The 26,468-nt window shown below is 42.1% G+C and overlaps 1 protein-coding gene across 1 annotated transcript in view; it reads left to right on the forward strand.

The window, feature by feature from the left end:
• The window catches only part of SYCP2L (synaptonemal complex protein 2 like), a 1,791,741-nt gene that overhangs the window by 1,616,489 nt on the left and 148,784 nt on the right, over nucleotides 1-26,468 (forward strand). The window contains exon 36 of the mRNA XM_086966882.1: nucleotides 6,492-6,591. Coding sequence (XP_086823008.1) covers nucleotides 6,492-6,591 — 100 coding nt within the window. The remainder of the gene's footprint in view (nucleotides 1-6,491; nucleotides 6,592-26,468) is intronic.

Here is a 26,468-nt window from a genome sequence, read left to right on the forward strand (position 1 = left end):
TGGAAGCACTAGAGGCTTGGGCCACAAAGGAAGATTTTGTCCCTAATTTTCAAACTGGGTTTAGAAAGGGAGAATCTACCCACACCAATTTCATTTTACTAACATTATTAGGTGAGAGAGCCAAAACTAGGATGCAAAGATTATATGTGTGTTTTATTGATCTAAAAGCCGCTTTTGATTCTGTGCCGCGAAATACTCTCTGGGGTAAGTTAAGAAATTGGGGTATTCCAGAATCTCTATTAAAGAGGATCATACTTTTACACACAAATACCTGGGTGCAGATCAAAATTGGCGATGGAAAGCATATGACCCGTCGATTGGATACGAATGTTGGGTTGAAACAAGGCTGTGTGTTGGCTCCCTGCCTTTTTAATCTTTTTATGGCCGACTTGCCTGCTCATTTTAAAAATAGTAATTCACATTCACTTTTTATTCATGGTCTGGAAATCAAATACCTGCAATATGCAGATGATACCATTTTATTGAGCCAAACAGAAATAGGGTTAAAAAGGTTAATTAACTCTATTATTTGCTATGTCGCTCAAAATGGACTAACAATTAATTAAACAAAAACAAAAATAATGACTATGGGAAAAGGGAAACAGAGGATTAAGGAGTGGAATATCAATGGCCTGGTAATTGAAAATGTGAAATCGTATAAATATCTAGGGATCACGTTCGACAACGGATTGATATTTAGACAACATTTTAATAACCTTGAAGCCAGGGGCTGCTCTCTTGCTTTCAGGAAATTAAGAGACAAATTATTATGCCCTAATTATGATCATCTGATGAAGGTGATGAGAGCAAAGTTAATTCCATCATTGGACTATTGCTCAGTCATCTTTCGGGGCAAAAGACGCGAAAGTGCTAGACGATATAGAAATTAGAACTTATAAAGCTGTTTTTAAAATCCCTAAATATATCAGTCGAGCAAACATAAGATTGGAATTTGGATTGAAATACCAAATGGTGGCGCGTCAATCAGCATTTCTGAAGTCCTTAATATCATTAGCCGGCTCGGAGAAAGGATCTTTAGCAAAACTATGTTGGCTTGAAATTTCAGAAGGGGAATACTCAAAAAACTGGCAGCTGTACCGAACTGAATGTTTAGGTAATTTTGATTGCCCTAACTTAGAAGATGAAATGAGTAGTAAAGTAGTTTAAAAAAAAGAAATGAATCTAATGGCCGCACTACTAATGATTATAGCTGACAAAGAAGAATTAAGGAAAATAAATCATTTCTGGACAATTGCTAATTCCTTTGGTAAGCGGACGCCTCAACCCTATTTAGCATATCATTTAAAACCAAGGTTTAAGAATAAATTCATGCACTTGAGGTTGGGAAGATATCCGACTAAGGATGGCATACCAAAATGGGAGAACCAATGGACATCGAGTATTTGCAGGCTTTGTGGGCAAAGTGATGAATCAATAATTCTATAGTAACTTTATGTCCAGCTTTGGCAGATCCTCCGAAGACCATCCTAAAACCGATCTTTAATGAATTAGGAATTAGAACATGTAGACAAGCAATTACTACCTGTTTGAGTGGGGCGAATATCAAACTTACTTATCTTTTTGTTAAGTTTATCATTATTGCAGAGAAGAAACTTAAGGGATTAGAACGGGTAAATAACTGTATTGCGATATAAAAATACGTAAGGAACATAATTTAATGTTATTTGAATGCAAAGTGTTAAGCTAGCTTCAGGGACTGGGAGTATATTTTAATGTATTTGCGCACATTGCACTTTATCATCGCTTGCACATCGAACACAGCTAAAATTTGTATTTGTAACCAACTGCCAACAGAAGTCACTTTATGTAAATGCTTCTATAATAGTTCTTGGTGCAATTTTAAGGCATTTTAGAAAGTTTTACTTATTTTATTTATTGCATAATGTATTACTGTTGCACTTTACTATCGCCTGTACATGAAATATAGCTAAAATTTGTAATTGCATCTGTCAACATAAGTCTCTTTAAGTAAACTATAATAGTTTTTGGGGCAATCATAAGGCATCATAGTTGGTTTTATGGATTTTTAATTATTGCGTACTGTATGAACGTTTTGATGGAATGATCATCTATCAACGTATTATTGGAGTATCACTTTATGATGCTAATATCGCTGTGTATAGTATATGCTTGTTTTATTCGATTGTTTTTATTTTTCCTTGTTTGTAATGATTTTAATTAATCAACAAATAAATACTTTACTACTACAGTAAAAAAAAAAAACCTACGCAGATCAACACAGTAAAATCGCACACATACCCTATTGACATGCTTATAAACATTAACTGCACTGAGATCTGTTGGGAGTGAAATATTTTCTTTCATTTGATAGAATGTCCCATAAGTAATCTAAGTCTCTTAGCTAGTCAATCAGGGGGGATAGATACCACGCATTGGTAAACCCCAGGGGAGTAAGGAGAACTGCAGGTTTACATTGCAACAACAAATTAGTTTGAGGCGTGTATTGTGCAGGTAGATGCCAGTACACTAATCCACTGTTAGCATGACCACTTCAGTCGCTTATATCAGACTTTGATTTCCGACTTACACTTTCATGTGACGACCAAATGCCTTCTGGGTGCTGCAGTTCTGCTTAACTTCCGTCGAACAAATTAGGGCCCGATTCCGATGCGGTTGGGAACGGCTCCGACCATCGGTCGAAGCCGTTCTGACCGCATCCGAATTGCCTGTTTGGATTCCTTTCCAACCAACCCATTTTGATGGGCTCGGTTGGAAGGGAATCCAAATTGGTTTTCTGAATGGCCTCTGGGCTCTGAGAACCCATCCCACATTTGGAAAGCCCTCGGTAATCCCTTGGCCGGATCTTTCCGGCTGAGAGATTACAGTGGCAGCTTCCCACTACCTGTCTGTGCCAGCCTTTCTGACATAGAAAGTGTGGTGATGTGATGCCTGATGAGATCAGCAAGATTACTGTGATGTCATCAGGAGTGTTGACAAGTTTCATGCCATGAGTGTTCTGTCAGCGGCAGTTCTACTTGTGCCTTGGCTGTGCCAGCTGGGACGGCTCTCTGTGCTCTTACAATAAATACTTTTTGTGGAAATCTACTGCTGCATCAATTCCACTTCATTTCAGTGGAGACAACAGATGCCACTTTGCCAACTCACAGCCACCTACTGTCCTTTGCCTGCAACTCAACTGTCTGCAACTTCACTGTGATTCAAGTCCCATTGTCTGCAGCTCAACTGTGAGTAATTTATTTTAGTTCGCTCCAGAATCCAAGGCACACCTGTTTACTGGTACAGAGAGCCATACCTGTTGTTTGAGTTATACATGCCCTAAGTGATCGCACCAATCTAAGCTCCAGCGGCCTGCTTTTTGCTTGAATTTTTTTTTTAAAAGGGAAATTGCGAGGGTTACTTGTGACTTTGCCAAGATAGTGCTCTGTTCTTTCTGCCTATGCTGGTTTTGAACAACTCATGCCTTTCCTTGGCCTTTGTGAGTTTTATGCAAAGTTTATGAAGGATTTTTCCAAAACCACTGAATGTTTCAGAATACTACTTAAGAAAGGGGCTACTTAAAATGGTCAGAGTGTGAGAAAGGTTTTCAATCCATCAAAGACCATATTGTTAAAGCTCCAGCTCTACAAGCGTTTGTCGAAGGTAGGCAAACTGTTGTCACAGTAGATGCTAGTGAGTATGGTCTAGGAGCTGTGCTATCGCAATATGTTGAGGAAAGGAGCACACAGTGGTATTTGCCTCTAGGACTCATCGTCCTGTTGAAAGGAAGTACACAGTTATTGAAAAAGAGCTGCTAGCTTGTGTCTGGAGTATTGAGAAATTCAAGCCATACTTGTGGGGTAGATTTTTTATTCTCAAGACCGACCATCAACCTTTAGTTGACATTCTGTCTTGGAAACATATTAAACGCACTACTGCTCGCTTGACCAAATTGTCTATCAAACTACTTGAGTACATTTTCAGTATATAACACATTCCTGGGAGAAGGAATAGCAGAGAAGATTGCCCTTACGGGCTCCCCATTTCTGATATAGGTGAGCAAGATTGGGAGACTGAAGTAGAAGAGTGTTTTGTGGCAAATGTTAGTCAGAACTTCTTGTCTTTTGTGGAAGATGACTAGATAACTGAAGTTGATAAGGATGTTTTGCTCAGACAAGTTGCTTTACTGATCAAGAAAGGTTTGCCGAGAGAGAAGTGTCTTTCCTCTGATCTTCAGATGTTCTGGAAGCTTAGTAAGGGGCTTTCGGTTGAGGGTGGAAAAGTAGTCGGAGGTGACAAACTGGTGCATCCCATGTGCTACGGAGAGAAAATTATTTTAGCCGCTCAATCAGGACACCTTGGTGCTACCATTACTAAAAGAAAAGTCAGGTCTGATTTTTGGTGGCCTAGGAAGGACACCCAGTTTGATCAGTTGGTTAAACAATGTGCATAATGCAATGCTAGTGACAAAGTTCTTGTCTTAGAGGGTATTGTTGAATCCCCTGTGCCTCCTCCTGGTAGAGTCTGGCAGAAGTTAGGCATGGACTTTCTTGGAGCTTTCCATGTTCTTCCTGGCAATTCAAGATATTTTTTGGTTCTTATTGATCATCTGTCCAAGTGGGTTGAGGTTGAACCCATCAGTGTTCCCAATTTCAAGAGTGTCATTGACTGTTTGAATAGAACCCCTCTTTACCACCCGCAAAGTAAATGCAAAACTGAGCGATTCAACAGAGTCGTTGTGGAGTGTATTCAAGCAGTTTTCAGATCCAAGTTTTGTATTTTTCACGCTGTGAAAGATCTGGTTTGGTCATACCATACATCGCCTCATGTTGCCACCAATTTCAGTCCATTCGAACTTATGAGAGGAAGAAAAGCTTCTTCACAGGTCTATCCCTGTTGGATGATGATGTCATTCCATTAAGGTGGTGACATGAGGAGCATGTGGGAGTCTGCCAACAAAAAATCACCTGAAACGTGTTAAAAATATTGAACCTACTGTCCAATAAGAAATCCACTAGATTTGTTTGGGAGATTGGGTTAGAGTAAAAAATCCTGTCTCAGAAAGAAAAGGTCTTTCTTAATTTCTAGATTCTCAGCAGGTTGTAGATATTTGTAAGAATGCTGTGAAATTGGCCAATGGAATTTGTGTGGAGCACCTCAAGTGTGGCTAAGGATCCTTGTTTTCCTCCCAGAAGTGTGAAGTCTGACAATAATGTTTTGGGGGGAGGGGGATGTCAGGAAGAGCTCCAGGGTCCATACCAGGCCAAACAATTTACGAGATTGTGTAAATTTTGATGTCTGTTAATTATATTAATCTTTGGTTTTCTTTCCCCTCTTTTCTTTTTCTTTCTGTATCTTTTTCCTTTTTTTCTGGTTTCAGTATCTATTTTTTAAAAGGGGGGAGGTGTGGTTATGTGATGCTGGAAGAGATCAGCAAGATTACTGTGATGTCATCAGGAGTGTTGACAAGTTTCATGCCCTGAGTGTTCTGTCAGCGGCAGTTTCTACTTGTGCCTTGGCTGTGCCAGCTGGGATGGCTCTCTGTGCTCTTACAATAAATACTTTTTATGAAAATCTACTGCTGCATCAATTCCGCTTCATTTCAAAATGGCATTGGGAATTTGTCTCTGGGGGCCCTCAGCGGGGCCCCCGTGGGTTCAAGGCCTAGGGGCACTTAAGGTGCCCCTGTGTTGATCCCTGCACCCGGTGGCAGGCACCTTGAGGTGCTTGCCACATGGTGCAGGGATGAACTGAACCTCTGCTCTTTGCAATGAGAGTATGCATTTTGTTTGGACTGCATGTTCCCATTGTAAAGAATAGGCATCCTGCTTCCTGGGCTGGAACAGACGTCAGGATGTCGTTCGGTTCCAGTTACAAAGCGATGTCGGACGAACTCCGGTCCGTCCACAATCGGAATCGGGCCCTTAGACTAACACATCTGATATCAATGATTTGTATGTTAAAAGCACAGAACTGGTAAAAATGCCTATGATATGGTGAGATCAGCACCACTGCTGAGAGTTGTGCTCTGCTATCCAGATTCTAGCCTAACTGTAAGGTTACCCTCAGTGGGAAGCAGAATTTTCCATGTGGCTAAACCAATGTTCTTGCTTTCTCTGCCTGTTAGAATAAAATATTAAGAAACATATTGCACCTGTTAAAATAATTCTGCACTGAACTTTCTGGCTAACAAATGTGTTCGCTCTACAAATGTCATTGCCATTGTTGGCTGTGTCACAAAGGTGGGTAAAACGCCATGAAGGCTATTCAGATGGCAATATGGTGATTTGCAAATATCCAAAGTGAAATATAGTCCAACAAAGGTGACATTTGGCGTTTCCTACTTCTTTTTTAATTGTACTGCTGTAAATGTTGCTGTTCGTTTAATACAGACTTGTTGTTTTCATTGTACAGACTTATTTTGCGAAACGGTACAGTTCAGTTCACTGCTAGAAACAGAAATCTATTGTTTAGGAAAATGTAATAACCTTTTCGTCTTTAACCAATGGCAGATTGTCTAAACTAGACCATTTCCGCACGATTGTTGTACAAGAGCTTGACAGTCTTGAGAAAGAAACGCAAGTTCTGAAAGGACTAGAACAAACAACGTTGGTAAGTACACACCTAGCTCTTTTTGTGTCTTACAAACTACCTTTGTTAGTCTTAAATAAAATTCTGAACTGTAACTAATTTACTGAAAAGCGGTCACTCATAATAAGCTATAAACAAACACGCCAGTGATATGTGTCCAGCTCTCTGTTGTGGTCTAACAGCCCGATGTTGGCTTCATACATGTATACACTCAGATGTACCAGGAGTAATCAGATATTACCATTGTTATGTTAGTCATTTTGTAAAGCGCTCCAATACCTAAAAGGCGTCTAGTTGTTAGCTGAGTTTACGTAGGAGAGAAAGAGTGCCCAGAGGTGTAACAGTTATTCTACAGAAAAACAGGTTTTCAAAGCCTTCCAGCAGGGTGGGCATGGTCCTGATGTCTAATGGGAGCAAATTCCATGGTTTTGCAGCTCCCAGTACAAAGCTTCTGCCTCCCCAAGACACGCAATGAAACCTAGGCACTGCTACTAGTTTAGCAGATGCTGATCGAAGGGGCCTTCCTACCATGTACCAGTTAAAGTGTTTTTTGCGAAAAACTGAACCTTGTCCATGCAGTGCATTGTAAATGATACAGAGTGCTCTGTGTCTGACTGGCAGCCAGTGTAGTTTACTGACATATTTGGAAATGGACTGATATTTAGGAATTTTGAACAGAAGCCAAGCTGCTGCATTTTGCAATGCTTGCAATTTGTTTATGACCTACTGATATAAAGCTAACCACAGTAGTGAATATTTTGCCATCACTTATAAAGTCACAGCTTGTTTCTGTAATTTGGCAGGGATAAAGGGTAGAATCTTTTTCAACCACCTGAAAGTAGAAAAACTGGCTGAAGTAACTGCATTCACTTGATAAGAGTATCATTGAACTTGGCTCCCAAATTCCTTACAGTCCTAACCAGATTAGGAAATGTGCCGAGTTGAGATGGACACCAAGATGATGACAAAAACAATGGTTTGGCCCCAAATATCAAAACCTCAGTCTTAGCTGAGTTGAATTGAAGCCAGTTTCTGACCATCCACTGACTGACTGCCTGCATATAGTTGTTGAATCTAGAATCACTGCTTGAGTCCCCTGGTCCTAATGATGCAACAATTTGTGTGCCATCTGCATATGATGTTAAAGAAAATTCGAATGATCTCATAATCTCAGCCAGAAGTAAAACATAAATATTAAAAAGTGTCTGGCTGAGCGACTAGCCCTGAGGAAGCGCACAAGGAAGAAAATATGCAGGGGAGGTAAAACCTCCAAGTTTGGCTGTTTGTTCTCGGCCATTGAGAATGAGATAAGAGTTCAGCAGTTTCCAGGTTGTACCCGATACTCCTATTTTGCTCAATCGACCCATCAGCAGCCCACGATTAACTGTATCAAAGATTGATAGAGAAATACAAGGGCAGCTCTCCCTCCTAGGTCAATAGTACTTCTGATCTCCTCAGATACTTTGAGAAGAGCCATCTCCGTGCTGTGCTCAGTCTGGAAACCGAACTGTGGAGAATCCAAGCAATTATTGAATATAGTCGACCTATTGCCTATTCAAGACTTTCTCGAGTATTTTTGCTGGTAGTGGCAGGCGAGTGATCGGCTAGTAATTATTTGCAATTTGTGGGTCAAGACTTTTTTTTTTATTTGAGGCAGTACTGAGGCTTTATTCCATAAAGTGGGTAAGAGTCCTTGATGAAATGTTTGTCAAAGTGGTAGAAATTGTTTCTGCCGCTTGGCTAGTCCATTTAGTTGGGCAAGGAATGCATGACGAGCCAGACTTTGATGACTCAATACATCTTACGACCTCCTTTCTTGTAGGAGAAGGTGCCTGGCTTCCCTCCCTGTGTGGGGGCCCAATTGAAAGCATTTTCGCCTTGATTTTTATATTTTATGATTTGCCTTTTCCCACTCTATTTTTAGTGTGTACTTAATTTACCAGTGGAATTCCTGTCCCCAGGGGAGCCTGGATCAGGAATTCAGGGGTGGCGGGACCCCAGTTTTGTTTTTCTTTTCCTCCCACCTGTGTTTTTACTTTGGCTAGTCAGGGTTAGTGCGACAAGCCATGCCTCCAGTCACGCCCTTTGGGGGATGGCGGCCTAATCACAGCAGCACGTAGCACATCCGTGCAGCTGAGTGCTGAATGTGGATTTCGGTGCTCCTGAAATTGATTGTAGGCGTTTTATGCCATTTCTGGGAGGTGCCTGGCTCCTGGTCCTGTGTGGGGGCCATATTCAGAGGGTTTCACCCTTGATTTTAATATTTAATGATTTACCTTTTCTCACTCTTTATTTGGTTTGTCCTTACTTTACCAGTAAGATTCATGTCCCCAGGGGATCGTGGGTCAGGAATTCAGGGGTTGCTGGATGCCAGTTATGTTTTTAATTTCCTCCTGCCCTTGTTTTTACTTCGGCTAGTCGCAGTTAGTGCGAACAAGCCACGCCTAAAGTCCTGCTCTTTGGGGGATGGTGGCCTACTTACAGCAGAGCATAGCACGTTTCTGTGCGGACATGCACCACAGCTGCCCCTCTGCCCGTCTACGCATGGACTGCGCCCAGCGCCAACCACACGCCTATCAAGGCTGATATTCAAACACTACATCTTACTAAGCTGGTTTTCTGAAGGAGGTAAAACGCAAAGGTAAAGACCTTGGCTGTGTTTGTTTTGAAGTTGCGGATCCCAGAGTTGGGGATAACACTTTATGTACTGCCTGCAGGTTTCATTTTAACATATTAGGTGCCCATACTAATACTGCATCTATACTTTCTAATCTCTCATCCCTCAACCTCGCTCTACAACCAAGTAGGTTGATAGCATGTGCCCTCAATAATGCTTGGTTACTGTTCAAGCATTCTTTAGAATTCAATAATTTTGTGAGTACCTAAAGGTTCTAGGTGATTTTTATTATGGAAACCTGGGTGGATGGCATTTCCAGCCCAGAGATGCTTACAGCTATTCCTTTGGGCTTCTCGTATTACAGAGTAGATCGTCCTGGTAAATGGGGTAGTGACATAGCCATAGTCCACCAATCTGATGGGTTGGCCCAATGTTTATCTTTGCTCTCTCCAAATTTCAGGTTGAAGTGTTGAAAATGGAAGTTCTAAAAGGGATCAGTCTCTATCGGCGCCCTGGGCCACAAGCCATTTTCACCCAAGAGATAGGCAGTTTATTAAAGGCATATAGTCTCTATAGCAATCTGGCAGTCCTGGGTGATTTCAGTTTTCTATCTGGAGGTGTTAGACAATCCTGATACATTATCTTTACAATGTCATCTTGTGGTTTGTCGCAATGGGTAGAAGGTCCTACCCATACAGTGGACCAAACCTTGAAGGGATTTTTTCAAATAATATTGCGCTAGCTAAGATAAAAACCATGCCCCTAACCTGAACTGATCATAGAGCCGTTCTTTTTTAGTTTCATTACGTACATGCTGGTCAAGATACTCCAGCCCGTCTAGATTGGACAACATCTCGTGCATGGCACAAAATTCAAGCTGATGCGTTTTCATCGTGGCTCACTAATTTCTGTCCTATTATCTCTGATGATGCTGAGACTGCAGTGTATTAAGTGGCTGAATGATGTGTCCCTGCCTCTAGCTCCAGTTAAAAGGTCCCATATAAAAAGAACACATTTTTCGACCCCCTGGTTCTCAGAGGACCTTAGGACCCTCAAGCAGAACTTGAGAAGGCAAGAAAAAATGGCACTCTGCCTAATGCGAATTAGAAAAAGTCGATTACAAAAACTATTTAGCTGTGTGCACAGTGCAGATACGTAAAGAAAAAACAACATACTTCACAAAAAAAGTGAAGCAGCAAGTAACTGTTAAAAATAATTGTTTGCAGTCATAACAAATGTACCTCTGTCGCATCCAATTCCCTCAAAGACTGTTCTCAGTCCTTTTGTAATACACTGACAGATGCCTTTCCACTTAAAGTAGAGGACATTTTAATACATTTTAAATCCCTCAACACAGGGTCCAATTTAGATACTGCCATTTCTGCCCATCAGTCTACGTCTGATACGTTTGAGAATTTCACTTTGTGGGAGGGGCTATGATTAAAGTGAGGTGCCGCCCCCTTATGGTTCATGATGCCTTTTCCTTCCATCTACAAAGGGAATACTACTCTTGGTGTGTTCTCATATATGATGCACATCATGCTGGTTTTTCATGTAGATTTTCTAAACAATAATATGCAATCAAAACTCAGGCGATTCAATCAGTGTAAGTGGATAATTCGATACAATATCAATCAATCTTTTCTTTGTAAAGTGATAAATCCTTGGAATCTACGTACTATGGTAATAGTGGAATTTGACATTTGCACTGTGAATGGAAATGTGTGAATGTCGGTTATAAACAAATGTTTAGTTGAATGGCCTGCACTCAGGCGATGTGCTGCAAGTATTATTTATGCAATTCACCATTGGACAAATCAATATGTTTAATCTTCAACATGGCTTGTTCACCAGAACACACCACATTCTTTTGAGACTACACTGTTACCATTCTAGTGCACAGCATGCCAGTATGATGTGCATGGAAAATGTACTATTAACATCCACATGTATGAGCTGGTTTTCCTGGCTCCTATTGAGTCATAACATATATTCACTGAAAAAACCAAAGGTTGCAGGGACGTTATAGTTAGTGGCAGATTTCACTGGTACAAAACCAGAGAAATTCAGCAGTTAACTGAGCAAACTATAACGTAAACCCCCACAATGCACTGCTTATGACCTCACAAATTCCATACCTCATGACATGGTCTGTGAAATCACTGATAACATCTCAAACAGGGCCGTTTCTACCATTAGGCAAGACTAGGCGGCTGCCTAGGGCGGCAAAAGGGGGAAGGTGGCAAAAATCCTGTGTCAGAAAACTTTAAAAGGTGAGCATAAGGTTACTCTTGAATGCGTTGAATTGATGGCCTAAAATAATTCTGTTGCTTTTCAATTTCTTGAAATAAAGCCAAACTACACAATGAAAGTAGATTGAAATAACCAATTATGGTGCAGCATAGTTCAGGCTAATCCCGACTTTCGGAGCAATGAAAAACAGGTAGCTGGAACATCAGTCAATAGGAAAGTATGGTGCGCTATCAAGTGCTCCATCAAGTGCACCTCAGTCTTCCTGACAGGCCTCTGCTCAACACATTGCTGTATTAGAAACAATAAAACCGCAGTATGGCGCCGCAAAATGGGCGGCTTGGTGCCTTTATAAAACAGCGTTTTTCTTTCAAGTATGCTATAATTTCCTTATAGTAGTGGTTATCAGCATTAACGTTCCTTTTCATTGGATCCTACCTCATGGCACTAAATGTATATATAATTGTATGCGGGAGGCTCACACGTAATGACATCAATTACCCTTGTGTCAACATGTATGACTGTTTGTGATTATAGGTTTTGATGATAGCGTGCTATTCTCACAGTTGCTTTAGGCTCTCAGTCTCCTCGCCTTGCCCTACCATGCTTTCAAAGTGCCTTGTTCAATTAAATCCCCTTCCTAGTCACAATCTAGTGGAGGTAGAGGATGTTCCAATGGGTGCCTTTAGAGTGACACAGAGAGGGAACTCTGCTAAAAGTTTGGAGAGAGCGTTTTTACTAGCTTCATTATTTCATATGAAATGCTTTCAACAACGCTTCTCTTTCACCTCATGCCACTTGACACCTATGTTTGGTATGTGTTCCCTAAAATCTTGTTCTTAACTATCCTCAGTAACACATAAAGAAACTAAACTAAAGTGATATATTTATGTCCCTAGCCCTCATCTCATTAATTACTAATGAGGTGAATCCCACCTTGAGGTTGGAAAATCTAGAAGCATGGTGAAAAAGCAAGGTGCACTCATCCAACAGACATACATTTACAGGCATTACCAGCATCCTCTTGTTTTTTCACCCTGCTTGTCTGAGATGGGGAGTTTATAAACTATAAGCTTCTCATCAAGGTCTGTTGTGTAGTTCCTATATCCCTATATAGGTTCTGCGTGTTTGGATAACATACACTATAGGTTTGGTGTCGGACTGATTCTGTATACCCCTATCGGGTATGCTAACATGTTTACCTTTTACCAGCTAGCTCACAGTGCCACTAGACACTCCTTCAAACAAGGAGGGAATAGTTTCTGGCAACTATCGAACATGAACAACTCTAATCACTTGTGCGCACTTTGGTTCTCAGAGAATTACACAGAAGAAACAGTTGGGTGTGTTACAATAAGTATTTATTGCACAGGTGTTCTTCTAGTGTAAATAATATGCACTGTAACAACCATTAAACATTAACAGAGATATATGAATAGCAGCACTACAAGAATAAAGAAATAGTAAAGCTCTATCTTTGTGCAATAATCTTGAATACATACATAGATATAAAACACATGATAAAAGTGCGTACTCCTAGGATGCGTCCCTAACTAGATGTACCTAAAATGTACCTAACATCTATGCAGGTGTTGTGTAGGTATTTTGCCAAGAGTCACTCTAGGTTCTAGTCAACACAGTTACCATTAGAATGACAGAATGTAGGACCCGCCCTGGTATCGAGTTGGACACCCTGCAAGGGATGTTTAGACCGCTGCTAGCTGGAGCTTCTGCATGCAGGAATGACAGTCTCTTGTCAGTGTGTCTCCTCTATCTTACTTGGGCAAGATGTGGTATATTTATACCCCAAGAGTGTCCTCTGTTTCTATGTGTGGTTAGTGCTGACATTTTGTCGGACGGAGGAAGATGTAAGAGATGGACCTTGTGCATAGATAATGGTTCATGCATAATTTATGAGCCCTGTTGGAGATTTATGCTGAAGGCCTGTGTTAGGGAAAACACCTCCTTCTGTATCCAGGGCTGAAGCTAGATAAGGTTAATTTCTAAGAGCCCGTTATTGCGTAGTGTAGTGGGCTGATGTAGGTGAAGGAGCATGCTTATATTAGGGTAGCTTGAATCATGCCTATATAAGGGCAATGTGATGCATGTCTATATTAGGGCAAGTTACGATTATGCCTATATTAGGACACCTATACAAAATATATAACAGCTCGGATCTTTATTATTGAGACCATTGGTTCCCTGGTGCTGGACAGATAGGGGGTGTTCGCAGCTTTTAGGAGCTGCAAGCAGGGGAACGTTGATAGGAGCCTTGCCTTGCCAGGAGCTGGGGAAGTTGTACCAGTCTGTCATTGTTGAAGGGATGTTTCCAATGTGGCTGTTCTCCTTCTGTGGCCAGTCCAAACTCTGTACACTCCAGTGAGTCCTGTGCCTCCACATGCTTCTTGGAGCCCCTCATGGTGCTATAGCAGTATTGGCTACCTTGCAGTATCATGGTTTTTGGTCATGTGTGTGCATGGCAGCTGACGTTCTAGGGCTACCTGTACACCTGCCTACTGCCTACTGTTTAGGCAGCATCGTTTTCTGTATACTGGCTTGGGACTGCAGTGGTGACTGTGTGTGTTGTGGATTTCTCTGCTATACTTGCAGGGTTGGTTGCTTTGCATGTGTTCACAATGGGATAATTTTATTTTTTATTAGTGATGATTGGAGTGTGAATGATGTAGAGGTAATGTGTTCAGGTAATCATCCTTATCCTTAGACCTACTTGTCCTCATCCTAATCATAGCATCACTCCTGCCCTCCGCTTGGATTTCCTGGCCTTCATTAGAGCTAGGTATGTCAGGAAAATGCTGGGAATGACTATCTATTTATGGTGCTCAGAAGGATGGACCTGGCTTGCATTTTCAACATGCTTCTGGATTTTCCCGTCTCGAGTTGGCACTCACCTCTCAAGTAAAGACTGGGGCAAGGACGACTAAGATTAATCGAGATTATCAGTAAGCAATTCATACTCACTCACACACTAACCTATCCTCTCAATCATTACCTCATGTGCTCATATACAGGACTTCAGAAATATTGTTTTCAAAATCTTTGACAGTGGGGTAAATTATACAAATAATTCTTGAACACATTCACTTGTTATGTTATATTATGTGAATGTGTGATGAATTGAACACTGTAGTGCCTGAGAAGATATCCAATTAACAACACATTCTCTTGTGTAATGGTGAGCTGTTGAATGCCCCTGGGTAGAACACTGACTGTACCTTCATAATACCAACACGTTTTTGGGGGGAGGTGGTAGTAAAAGGGAGGGGGCGGCATTTTTCAATTCTCACCTAGGGCGGAAAAACACCTAGAAATGGCCCTGATCCCAAATAGCATCACTGAGGACCCTATTCAGTAAGTGTATTTAGTAAGAGTTTCTGGGCCACATAAATCATTATTTCAAGTAGCGATAAACTAATTGCCTTTTTCTCCGAATTGGAATTAGGTAATCAATATTCCTAATCTATTAAACTCTTTTGAGTTTGATTAGCGATTCCTAATGGGTCACAAATAGACCTACCTCATGCATATTAATGAGGTAGGTCTCAATTTGCAACCCATTAGGACTCCACGCAATAACATGGATGGTGGCCTGCTGAGGTCAGCAGACCATTATGTCTGTGATTCCTTTTAAATAAATCAGTCTTTTTTCTTTTTTTTCTTTTTTTTAATGCAGCCCATTTTTCTTAAAGGAATACAGGATGCATTTTAAAAGAAAAAGGAAAATTTGCAGTTTTATTTTTTAAGAGTAGGCAGTGGTCCTTGGGACCATTGCCTGCTCTTAAAACATATTTGTTTTCCATTCTCAAAGAGGAAGTGGCCCACTGGGGACAAATTCCCATTTATGAATGGGCTACCACCTCCTTCAAGGAGTCGGTTCAATATCGATGTTTTGCAACCGTAATTTGGCCCCCAAACATTCATACATCCCATTCGGATTCGGTATTTGGAATGGACGCCCTAAACGCCCCTTCCAAATACCGAATCACAAACACAAATTGAGATTCTGTAACGTGTTACCAAATCGCAATTTGTGTTTCAAAAGTATGTAAAAGCATTTTTGCGGTTGCGAATGGACTGATCGGCCATTCCCGACCACAAAAATGCTTAATACATGTATTCCTATGAGTGTTAAACATATATACTAAAGTTCTACAAAACTTAAAGTAGTATACTAGGGTACTACTAATGAATGATACTACTTCTAATATATATAATATATAACATATATCATGTGATTGGCTATATGACTGTATGTATCCTTGTGAGTATTGGTGTGCGAGTGGCTGTATGGGTGTACAAGTTGTTGTGCAAGCAGCTTTGTGGGTGAGTGAGATACTGTGTGAGGGGCTGTATTGGTGAGTGAGTGAGTGTCAGTGGATGTATGGGTGGGTGAGTGACAGTGTTATTTGCTCTATCAGGGGTTAAGTGGGTGTGTAGTAACTATATTGGTGAGTGAGTGGATGTCTGAATCACTGTTTAAGTAATTGACTGGGTGTATAAGTGGCTCTATGGGTGAGTCAGTGTCTGTTTGAGTAGCTGTTTCATTACATGACATTGTGTGTGAGTGACTGTTTTGGACGGTGAGTGTCTGTGTGAATGCCTGTATTGGTGAGTACAGGAATATGTGAGTGCTTGCATGGATGTGTGAATGGGCATATAAGTGATTGTGTAAGTGGGTGTATGAGGGCTTTTATGGATGAGTGCGTGGCTGTATTGAGAGGCTGATTGGGTGACTGAGTGGATGTGTGGCTTTGTAGCTAAATAGGCAATGTCGCAGGGATCCTGCTCTCACACAGAACTGTGCATAGAGACTTAGAACCTCAGTGAATTAGGGTGTGCCAAAACTCATCTTAGTATCCAAAATCCCCTACCAGACTAGCAATCAGTATCTCATTGGTTCTCACCGACCCCCAATGATTTAGAGAACCCAGAACATGGACATAGAACACCTCAGGTAACGTGGAAAACATGAACACTCTTTCGTTATACTAACCTATCAATCCAGAACGAGGAGTCAATGAGGACACGTGCAAGTTTGAAAGGTTTATTTCTAATGCAGTGTTCTCAAACGCAGTATCTTAGCTAATACAAGCAAACATATTATAAGGAACAAGGTTATCAGCATGGTTACTATTCCATAAAATACAAAGGGTGAAAGCATGTTAAAATGCTAAAGAGAAAAGGTCTAAATAGAACCTCAGTTTACTCTCCCTAACTAGTATATTATACTATATCTACAGAAGGTCTCTTTGGGGTCATACCTTTGGGTTCAGCAGCAATGGATCACATCATCTCCTGCACCAACTCTCTGTATGCGGATATTCATCAATTGTTCAACTCATGCTCTGTGTAGTGCATTATTAATCGCGCCTAACCCCAAAGTTGGCCACAGCTGCATATATATTATGTCTACTCAGTGCGCTGATCAATCCAAACAACAAGCGCTGTGTTGAAATAACCTTGAAGGCCTCGGCACTCACTGTACAGACATAGCTTACCAGGCAAGGCTGATATTATAAGCAAACATGTTATTCTCGGATGAAGCAAAATATCCAACTAGGCAAAAAGCTTTAATAACAAAATGTGTCTTGTGCAGAGGCTGCAGAAAAGGAAAATGGCGTTTAAACTTCTAACATGCTCATGCTAACATAACACAGTGCGAAGGTGAAACCAAACCACATAACACCCTCCCTTTGATCTGAGCACGGATAGGACAAGAAAAAAAGGGGCAAATTAGGAACGCAGAGTTCAAGATCGCTAGTCAAAACACAAGTCTCCAATTAGGTACTTTAAAAACAGAGATAAAAGAAACATAATTGTGGAAAAAAAGAAGAAAACAAATCCTGCTTTTTGGACTTTAATAGGTAAGGGTTTCCAAAAGTGAGGGTTAAAAAAATCCAATTATCCAATGAAAGGTGTCGGTCAAGAAAACAAGACTGCAAACACAGTTCATCCTAATAATGAATATGCAAAATATGCAGCAACAGCCTCCAACAAGAAGTCACTGTTATCATCCGAAAATAATTCGGCCATCCAATTTAACAAAGGGAAAGAACATACATGCTCTTCACTTATCAGAGCCTCCCGCACCATCAGCGAACAACTCGGTGGGTTCTCGAGGAAGCTGCGAGCCAAGAAATCTTGTGCCGCTGCGAACACATTCCAACGACCCAGCATTCCATGCATCGCTGCAAAGGCCATAATCCCTCCATAAGAACAAAGCAATTCATGAGTAACTAAGGGACTCATAAGTTGATTATTATCCGCATTGGGAGACACTGTATTGCAGAGACACAAATCCAGGGCCCATTCGAAGTCGTAACTCAGGCAATGACAGACAGACTGGATGCATGTAAAGTAGGAAAATCGAAACGATAATCCAAAAGCTGCACTCAATGTAGCAAGAGGCAGCGTACCATAGTACTCAAGCATCCAGACGCGAAGCAGCCCTAGCCGAGACAGCTCGTCTTGTAACACAGGATGTGCATCCATTTTGAAATAAACAAAATAGTAATAGCACGCCAGCAGCAAGAGCCAGTAGTAAGGGAAATCCACCAAACAGGCTGGAGAAAATAGAATGGAAGAAAGCTGGAATGACCCCGAAAATCTTTTGGAAGGAAGTCACTAAGCCACTGCTTACAATTTTAAAAAACTGAGCAGCCCAGAAGTGGAGGACGCATTGAAGATTGTGTGAATTAATTCACCGAAGTGCAAGGGCAAGTCAGTATTTAATAAGGCATGCACCTCTGTGCGGACGTTAGCCACGTGAAGGATAAATGTTTCACGAGCAGATATGAGGGCAACTTCTTTCTGGGACAATAGAGCTCTTATGCGACTCATCTTATTGAACTCTGCTTTCAAGTTCGGAATCTTAGGCCAGATGGAAACATCAAGTTTCCCATGCGGGGGTGGATACATTACATTCTTGCAACAAACTACACGTTCACGGACTGTAACAACATAAGCAATCCCTTTTATTAACCCACAACGATCCTCATTGTTTAAAAGTAAATAACTCCCATTTGCCAGTACTGTGAATGTGGGAACGATCGCAGGCACGGGGGTACCTTTCAAAATACAGGCTAAATTAGACTTGTTTTGATTACAAGAGCCATGTAATTGGATATGTCGACACATTAAGGAATGATCTGGTGTTTCAGTGCATTCTTCGCCATTCAAATAAACTTCCTTTCCCTCCCTAAGGCATCTGTATGTAAAAGGAAGCGAACAGGCATTCATAGAGATAAGAACTTCATAGAGGCTCGTATCTACCAATGGCAAAGTATTTCATACAGTTTTTAAACTCGAACAAAGGAAATGGTAGAGTTGTTAAACCATGAATAAGCCACGTAGCAGTATTGGCTTCTGCCACAGAAAACAATAAAGGCTCCAACCGTTCAATGTGCAACATTGAAAAAGAAGCATCTTTCATAGATAGTAAGCGTTGCTTGTCTGTCAAATTAAAAGGGGCAAACAATGATGATGTATCCATGTAATGCCAAGGCACTTTTCCTGCCTCAAGGGTCTGCAATGTCCAGGCTAACTGCATAATGGAAAGCAAATGATTTTGACCATGGTACAAAGCAGACACTTCATCTTGCACAATATCTACAACAGATGACACAATATAATCTAACGTGTAAATGCGGGAAGAGAGTGTGTTAATGCTATTATCTACAACTGCTAGCACTTTTTCTAAATTAGTTTGATCTAAAGCTCTAAGGCGGGTAGCCGCCTCAATCTGGGAAGCTTTCCAGAATTTGTTATAAACAGCTTATATCCATCTTTTAGATCTACCTTTAGCCGGGCCTTTAATAAAATCATTCAGATCAACATCGTCAGTCAGTTTAGATAAATGTAGTTTAACTGACGCCAAGGTAGAATGTCTGAGACAATTCTGACATAATTTGCCTACAGAATAGTAGTCACAGAATGGCCATTTTCAAAACGGGGATCTACCCTGACCTGTGTAAAGCCATGTGCTAAACCCAGAAAACGATGCTGGCATGTGTCAGCACTTCTGTGCCAGAGCAACCAGCCTTCGGGATCCAAACTGGATATGTTAAAGGAGGAATTCAATAATAGAGTTTGTAACTCTCTCATGGAAAATTTAGTAATATTACTCCAACCGGAATATTCCTCTAAATCAGGAAAAGAAGGAGCATTCAATCTTTTAGGAGTAGCCAATCCAAAGCATGTTGTCTGTGAAATAGTAGAATTCAAAAACAACATATGGTTCGGGATGAGGCATGCACGGTGCAAAGCCTCAGTGCCATGCACTTGCCAGCTTAAAGAACCCCAAACTGATTTAAGGTCAATTGTATCCTTCCTCAACTCGTAGCCCCAAACAGCCAACTGGTCTAGAAAGGACTTCGAATACAATAATTTAGTATCAGTAAGTCTAACTTTGGATGTGGACATTTCAGTCCGTTTAAAATAAAATGCTTTAGGAGTAGACTGATTAAAATCTGTAAAATAAGAGAACCTTTTCAAAAAGGTAGCAGAACTGCCTTGTATAGGAGCTGGACAGTGTTCCCATTGGGTGTAATTTACAGTGAGCCTCCTGGTATTAGCTTTATGCAGGTAGTGATTGCCAAAATGTTGATACCTATACAAATTACCGTAATTAGCAGACTCCAAGTACAAATCTTCAGCATCAAAGGCAGCATAATATTTCAAATAAGAAAACAACGATTCTACGGCCTGAACATCCCAATCATCAGAACAAATATTTTGTTTAACTACATCCCCCATAGACACACTAAGCACATTAGGGACATTTATAACCTCAGTAGGCCCATGGATTTGAAATCGAACAGCATCCCATACAATCCCATCTAAGACAGGCCAAGCAGTGATATTAACTAAGGCCAAGTCTCTCTTCAATCTGTGTGATGAGGAATGGGGAGCCAATGTTCCATTATATGTCGAATGCATGTTCTCTCCTCGACATAGTGTCCATTGACGAGACGGAAAAAATAAAACACAAAACCAATTGGCATAAAAAGGTAAATTGAAAAAAGCACCATCCAAAAAGAAGCCCAAGGGGAATCGAACATTTTTTTTTTTAAACAGTCTAGCCAAAACAGAAATCTTCTAAGGCTTTTTTGATGTGTGGGAAACAGTGTCAAATGAGAATCTGGATTCTGTAGCTAAGCGAGTTTGCAAATCAGGCATCGATAAGTCAGTTGGATAAGTATAGTCAGTTTCATCATGTTGAATACTAGGCAGTATACTCAATAAAGGACTGGAAATTCCAGGCAACTCAAGAGCAACATCAGGCACGTGATTAGAAACCGGGGCCAAAATAGAATTTCTCAAAATCGAAGCACATGAGACTGCCTGTGTTATACTAAGAAGAATCGGCCACTCTGTGTATCTTAACATTGTCAATGGAGATATACCTGTTCTCCATACGACCTGGAAGTGGTGGTAAAATGACTGTTCTTGTGCCCTTCACTCCAAGCACTGGAACTGGAGCTCGATAAGAGAGACTAAATTCTTTCTTGTTATCGATCTTCTCACAAACCAGTTCTCCAACTTGGGGTAGCCAGCCAACTTACCGGGATCTGCAACGCATCATCCAAAGAGGAGGGCAAATGTTCCTTTGCAAGACTGTCTCTGGTCTTTTGTAGATCCTGTAAAACATTCGAATGTTCATCTATGTCAAAGGAGGCAGCTTGAGCCACCGAGTCTAGACCGTCAAGGTCCGGGACATACATCTTGATACCAAAGAGCATTTCGTATGGGGTCCACCCACCCAGAGACCTTCTAGGGAGAATATTAATTGCACGCTATTGAGGTGGGCCAGCCAGTTCCTGCCAGTGCCTATAACTCAAACTGTCAAAGACCGCTTTAAATCTCGGTTCATCCGTTCCACAACACTATTACACTCAGATCTGCATGGAGACGAAAACTTGACTAGGACCCCCAACGAAGTCATGGCATCCTTATCCGCCTTTGAGGCGAAAGCCGGACTCTGATCCGAATGGAAAGTACCACAGGCAAAAATCCCTACAAAGACACGCAAGTCTCTTATGACAGTCCGTGAATCAGTGCTGTGGTGTGGCCACACCCACACAAAGCGTGTGCATGAATCAACTGCTACTAAGATGTACTTATACTCAGTATCAGAAGAAAAAGGACCGCAGTGAACCAAATAAACACACCCAATGGGTTTATTAGATATGTACAACTGTGTCTGAGGTGGACGCGCAGCAGTTGAAGGCTTAATCTGCTGGCAAATGTCACATTGGAGAACATAATTACGCGTCTGTTTGTACAGCCCCCACCACCAGAAACGTTGTTGTAACTGAGCTACAGTAGCCGAAGCACCCGCATGCGCAGACGCAACACCTTCATGGGCTGCGGTAATCAGTGTAGGCCTGCGGTCCGCCTTGGGAAGCAACCTCTCACCAACGTCGGGTATTTTCACATAAGGAACTTTATCAGGACTTAAGTGGTATGAATACTTTGAAGGGAATCCTTTTGGATATATACCTCCCTTCTCAGTTGCAGCAACAGCTGCCAAGATAACATCATCAATCTTACTTTTGGAACGTGTAACTGCTGCAACCAAATATGTCGAAACCGCTGATTTTGCTACCTCATCGGCAAGCAAATTACCAACAGCGTGGACTCCCACGCGCTGATGACTGAGAGTATGAATCACAAACACGAGGGGCAACTGCTCAGCCACTCGGACCCAGATCATTTTATGTTTTATTGTGCTACCCTTGGAATCACGAAAATCATTCTGAATAAAAGAAGAACAGGTTTTCATTGTAAGACTGGACAATAAGAGTTGTCAAACCAGGATCAGCGTACTCCAATGCAAGCATCAGAGCACGAAGCTCTGCTAATTGTGCGGTGCAGTCGCCTAGAGTCTGCATGTGCACGACCACAATAGCGCAAGCGGAAACGTATGCGTGTTCAGACCCATGCGCAACCTGCGCTGAACCATCAGTGTATATGATGCAATGGAAGTCCTCCAAAGGCCGCATAGCCAAAGAGGCAGGATGAACAAATTCATACTGCAAAAACTCCTGCGACTGTAAGGAGGCATCAAAAATAAACGTGACATCCGGAGACGTCAATGATGCTGCCCATTGTATCCACCGAGGGTGCAAAGCTTTAGAATTTGGCACACTTGCTTTTGTCACTGATTCTAATGCAGGAAACGAGGTTACAACCAACATGCGTTTTCCCTGCGATAGTGCACGTTCCTTGAGAATCGTCATTTGCACTGCTGTCAAAACTTTTTCCACAGAGGAAAACCGCATATCAGCCAAAGTGTACAAGTGTGACTTGTAAGCAATAGGTACTGTGTCTCCTTCGTTAAAAGTAAGGTACGTGAAACCCACCGCCCCAGGGATGATTCTTATCACCAGGTTGGTGTGGTTATCACGAGTCATTAAGAATTTAGATTCTAGAAGATCAGCCTGCAAAGATTGCAAAATAGCTGAATGTTTCGGCAGCCAGCAAGATTTGGTAAAAGTAGGTTGTATCAAAGCATACAAAGGCTTGATACGTTCGGCATATTCGGGAATATAAGTGCACCCGAAATTCAAAAATCCCAGCAAGGACTAATTTTTTCAGAGTTGTAGGAGCGCGCAGTTGTGCGCATATCTCCAAGAAGTGATGAGCCAATCCTTGACCTTCATTGTTGAGCTCATAGCCCAGGAACAACACTGTGTATTCTGCAATGTGAGGCTTTGCAAAGTTGAACTTGTAACCAAAGTCCGCAAAGTTATAAATTATGCGGTCAATGCGACACAGATGCGCCCAAAGCTCGTCGTCTGGGAGATAAATATAATCCACATACGAACACGCATCAGGGTCTATTCCCTCTAAGAGAGAGACTATACGGGCAGCAAACACGCCCGGACTATTCTTATAGCCCATCGGTTCTCTTTTATACTGGTGTTGTTTACCGCCACAGGTAAAACTGGTCCACTGGGAACTCAGTCAGTCCAAATTGTGGGAAAAAAACGTTGGATATGTCAAGCATGGTTTTAAACCGTTTACGCACAAGACCATCCACTAGGGCTGACCTGTGTGTATTCTGTACTGCACAGGTACGGCAATGCGAGTTCAAATGCCGGTAATCCAATACCAAACAGTATGAGCCATCAGACTTGGTCTCAGTAAAAAGAGGGTTATTCATCGGTGACACACTAGTTTCAATCACACCTTGATATTCCAATTGTTCAAGGATTTCCGCGACGGAAGCCTTAGCTTCACGTCGGATGGGATATTGAGGTTGAGGCTGTGGCATAGACCGCAAAGGAATCTCGTGGTGTGGGGAAAATGTATCCCAACCACACTGCGTACGGAACAGAGCCGGCGCAAGAGCCTTAGCCAACTCTAAATTCAGCGCCTGCTCTTTCGGGACTGTGTGCGCGAAACTAGGGAGGATTACCTCCTCCCCTCTCGGAGCTGCGAGCACAAAAGGTGGGGGCCAGAAAACCTCCGCTAACAAAATATACATAGGTAGTCGTAAGATTTTCTCAAAATACCCCCTTGATGGTACGCTGTATGTCACCTTCAATTAAAAGGACTATGTTATAAAGTCTATCAGAGGGAGCTACCCTAGTATCAGCTGTCTCCACAACAACATATCGGTCAGTCGCTGTCACCTTCAGTAGCGGACGCAAGGCCTCTCACACTACGGTAATCTCCGCCGCTCTGTCCAGCAAGGTCAGAGCCCATGTCTGATTCCGAAGCTGCGTTCTCACTATATGTGGCACATATCGCTATTAAAGCGGAAACTTTCTTTTTCTGAAACTGGGGTCTCGTCGGTGTTGAATCGTCCTGCTTGCCTTTACTGTCTTTCGGGCGGGGCTGGTCGCGTCCCTGCTGGCCACCCCGACCTCTGCTGCCTCCTCCACCACCGGTCGAAGAGGCCGATGATTCCTGAAAAGAACGAGGAGAACGTTGTTCAGAAACCTGAAAACGATCGCGTCATTTTATCGTCGCGCAATCGCGCAAGTCATGAATGCGTTCTGTAGGCGCAGGCACTGGTGATGCAGGACGAGACTCCTGTTTCTGCTGTTGCTGTTTACCCTGTTTCTGTTTTTTCGGCCAATTTTGCTTTTTGGCCTTGCGCTGTTTGCCAGTCTGACTTCGGCCCTTGGGGTTGCTTTTTCTCTTTAGTGGAAAATGGCTTGACTCCCAAACTGTTGCGGCCCACAGTCTTATAAGCTGCCATGATAATTCTTGGTAACTGAAGGAGTTTGTCAGCATCGGGTACAGCCTGCAAAGCATTAGACACCTGAAAGCTCACAGCATCTCCCTTGACATTCGCAAGAACGAGATCGGAAACTACGTCAAAACTGCTGCATAGGCGCATACCCAATTCAACCGCTGCCTCAGGTCGTGCTCATCTTGGACACGCTTAACGACCGTCGGCAGGACAGTCATTGATGGTGTGCCGAAGCACCTAGTATATACTGCCGCAAAGATCTTACCTCATGACTCACAGTCACCAGCTTCTGCGATCAAGTCCTTAGGCATGTTAATTGTCAGAATCCTGTGTTTTTCTCCAGGAGTTGTTAGGAAATACTGCTTCTAGCTGGTCAAACTTCTCGGCAAGCCAGAAAGGAAAATCATCCTTAGTCTGGGGGCGCTTGCCCATCACAGCATTGACCATTACAGGACTAAGTTTCATTCCGCCCTGTCCAGCAGAGAGAGCCGCACCACCTGGGGCTCCGCCCGGGAGATTGCGGGTAATGTATTGCGCTAACGACCTAATTATATTAATTGCGACTGCATGCAACCGCCACAAATCAGCAACGGCAACCGCTCCATGTCGGGGATGCGGTGTAAATCCTGCCAATACAGGCCATCTAGCGCCTGGAATGGACAAAGGACCTAATCTCATTGCTGTCAAGGAGTGGGGTAGGGCGCCATTAAACCAAACTCGGTGCTGCCAAGCGTTAATTGGAACCTCCTGTGTCATATACGGAGCATAGACCTGTGGCACAGCCGTGGGAGTGTTCGTGTCGAACACATTAGTATTTGCGTTCACAGCTGGGAAGGTCACCGACGAATAATAGATTTCGTAAGGGTAAACCACTTCCACACTCACTACCATAATCACAGCCATGCCATCCACGGGGACGTGATAAGTCTGCTAATGATTGCGCACCGCAATGTGACTATGCTGCGGAATGTCCACTGCGGCCATAGTGACACAGAAAGAAAAAGGTACAACAAAAAGTACGTAGCACAACTGGGTAGTAATTCAAAGAAACCTTCTTGAAAGAATCAAGCTTGAAAAGACCTATGTAAGTATAGGTAGGTTTGTCCGACACCACTCTTTACCGGAAACAATAGTGAAGGGTGTTAAGGATCGATACAAGTACTACTCAAGATTCATGTAATAAGACCACCAACGGTTGGGCACCATGTCGCAGGGAGCCTGCTCTCACACAGAACTGTGCATAGAGACTTAGAACCTCAGGGTGTGCCAAAACTCACCTTAGTATCCAAAATCCCATACCAGACTAGCAATCGGTGTCTCATTGGTTCTTACCGACCCCCAATAATTTAGACAACCCAGAACATGGACTTAGAACACCTCCGGTAACGTGGAACACATGAACACTCTTTCGTTATACTAGCATATCAATCCAGAACGAGGAGTCAATGAAGACACGTGCAAGTTTCAAAGGTTTATTTCTAATGCAGTGTTCTCAAGCGCAGTATCTTCGCTAATACAAGCAAACATAATATAAGGAAGAAGGTTATCAGCATGGTTACTATTCCATAAAATACAAAGGGTGAAAGCATGTTAAAATGCTAAAGGGAAAAGGTCTAAATATAACCTCAGTTTACCCTCCCTAGCTAGTATATTATATTATATCTACAGAAGGTCTCTTTGGGTTCATACCTTTTGGGTTCAGCAGAAATGGATCACATCATCTCCTGCACCAACTTTCTGCATGCGGATATTCATCAAGTGTTCAACTCATGCTCTGTGTAGTGCATTATTAATCGCGCCTAAACCCAA

This window comes from Lissotriton vulgaris, chromosome 4_1 (assembly GCF_964263255.1).
Source record: "Lissotriton vulgaris chromosome 4_1, aLisVul1.2, whole genome shotgun sequence".
Lineage (NCBI taxonomy): Eukaryota > Metazoa > Chordata > Amphibia > Caudata > Salamandridae > Lissotriton > Lissotriton vulgaris.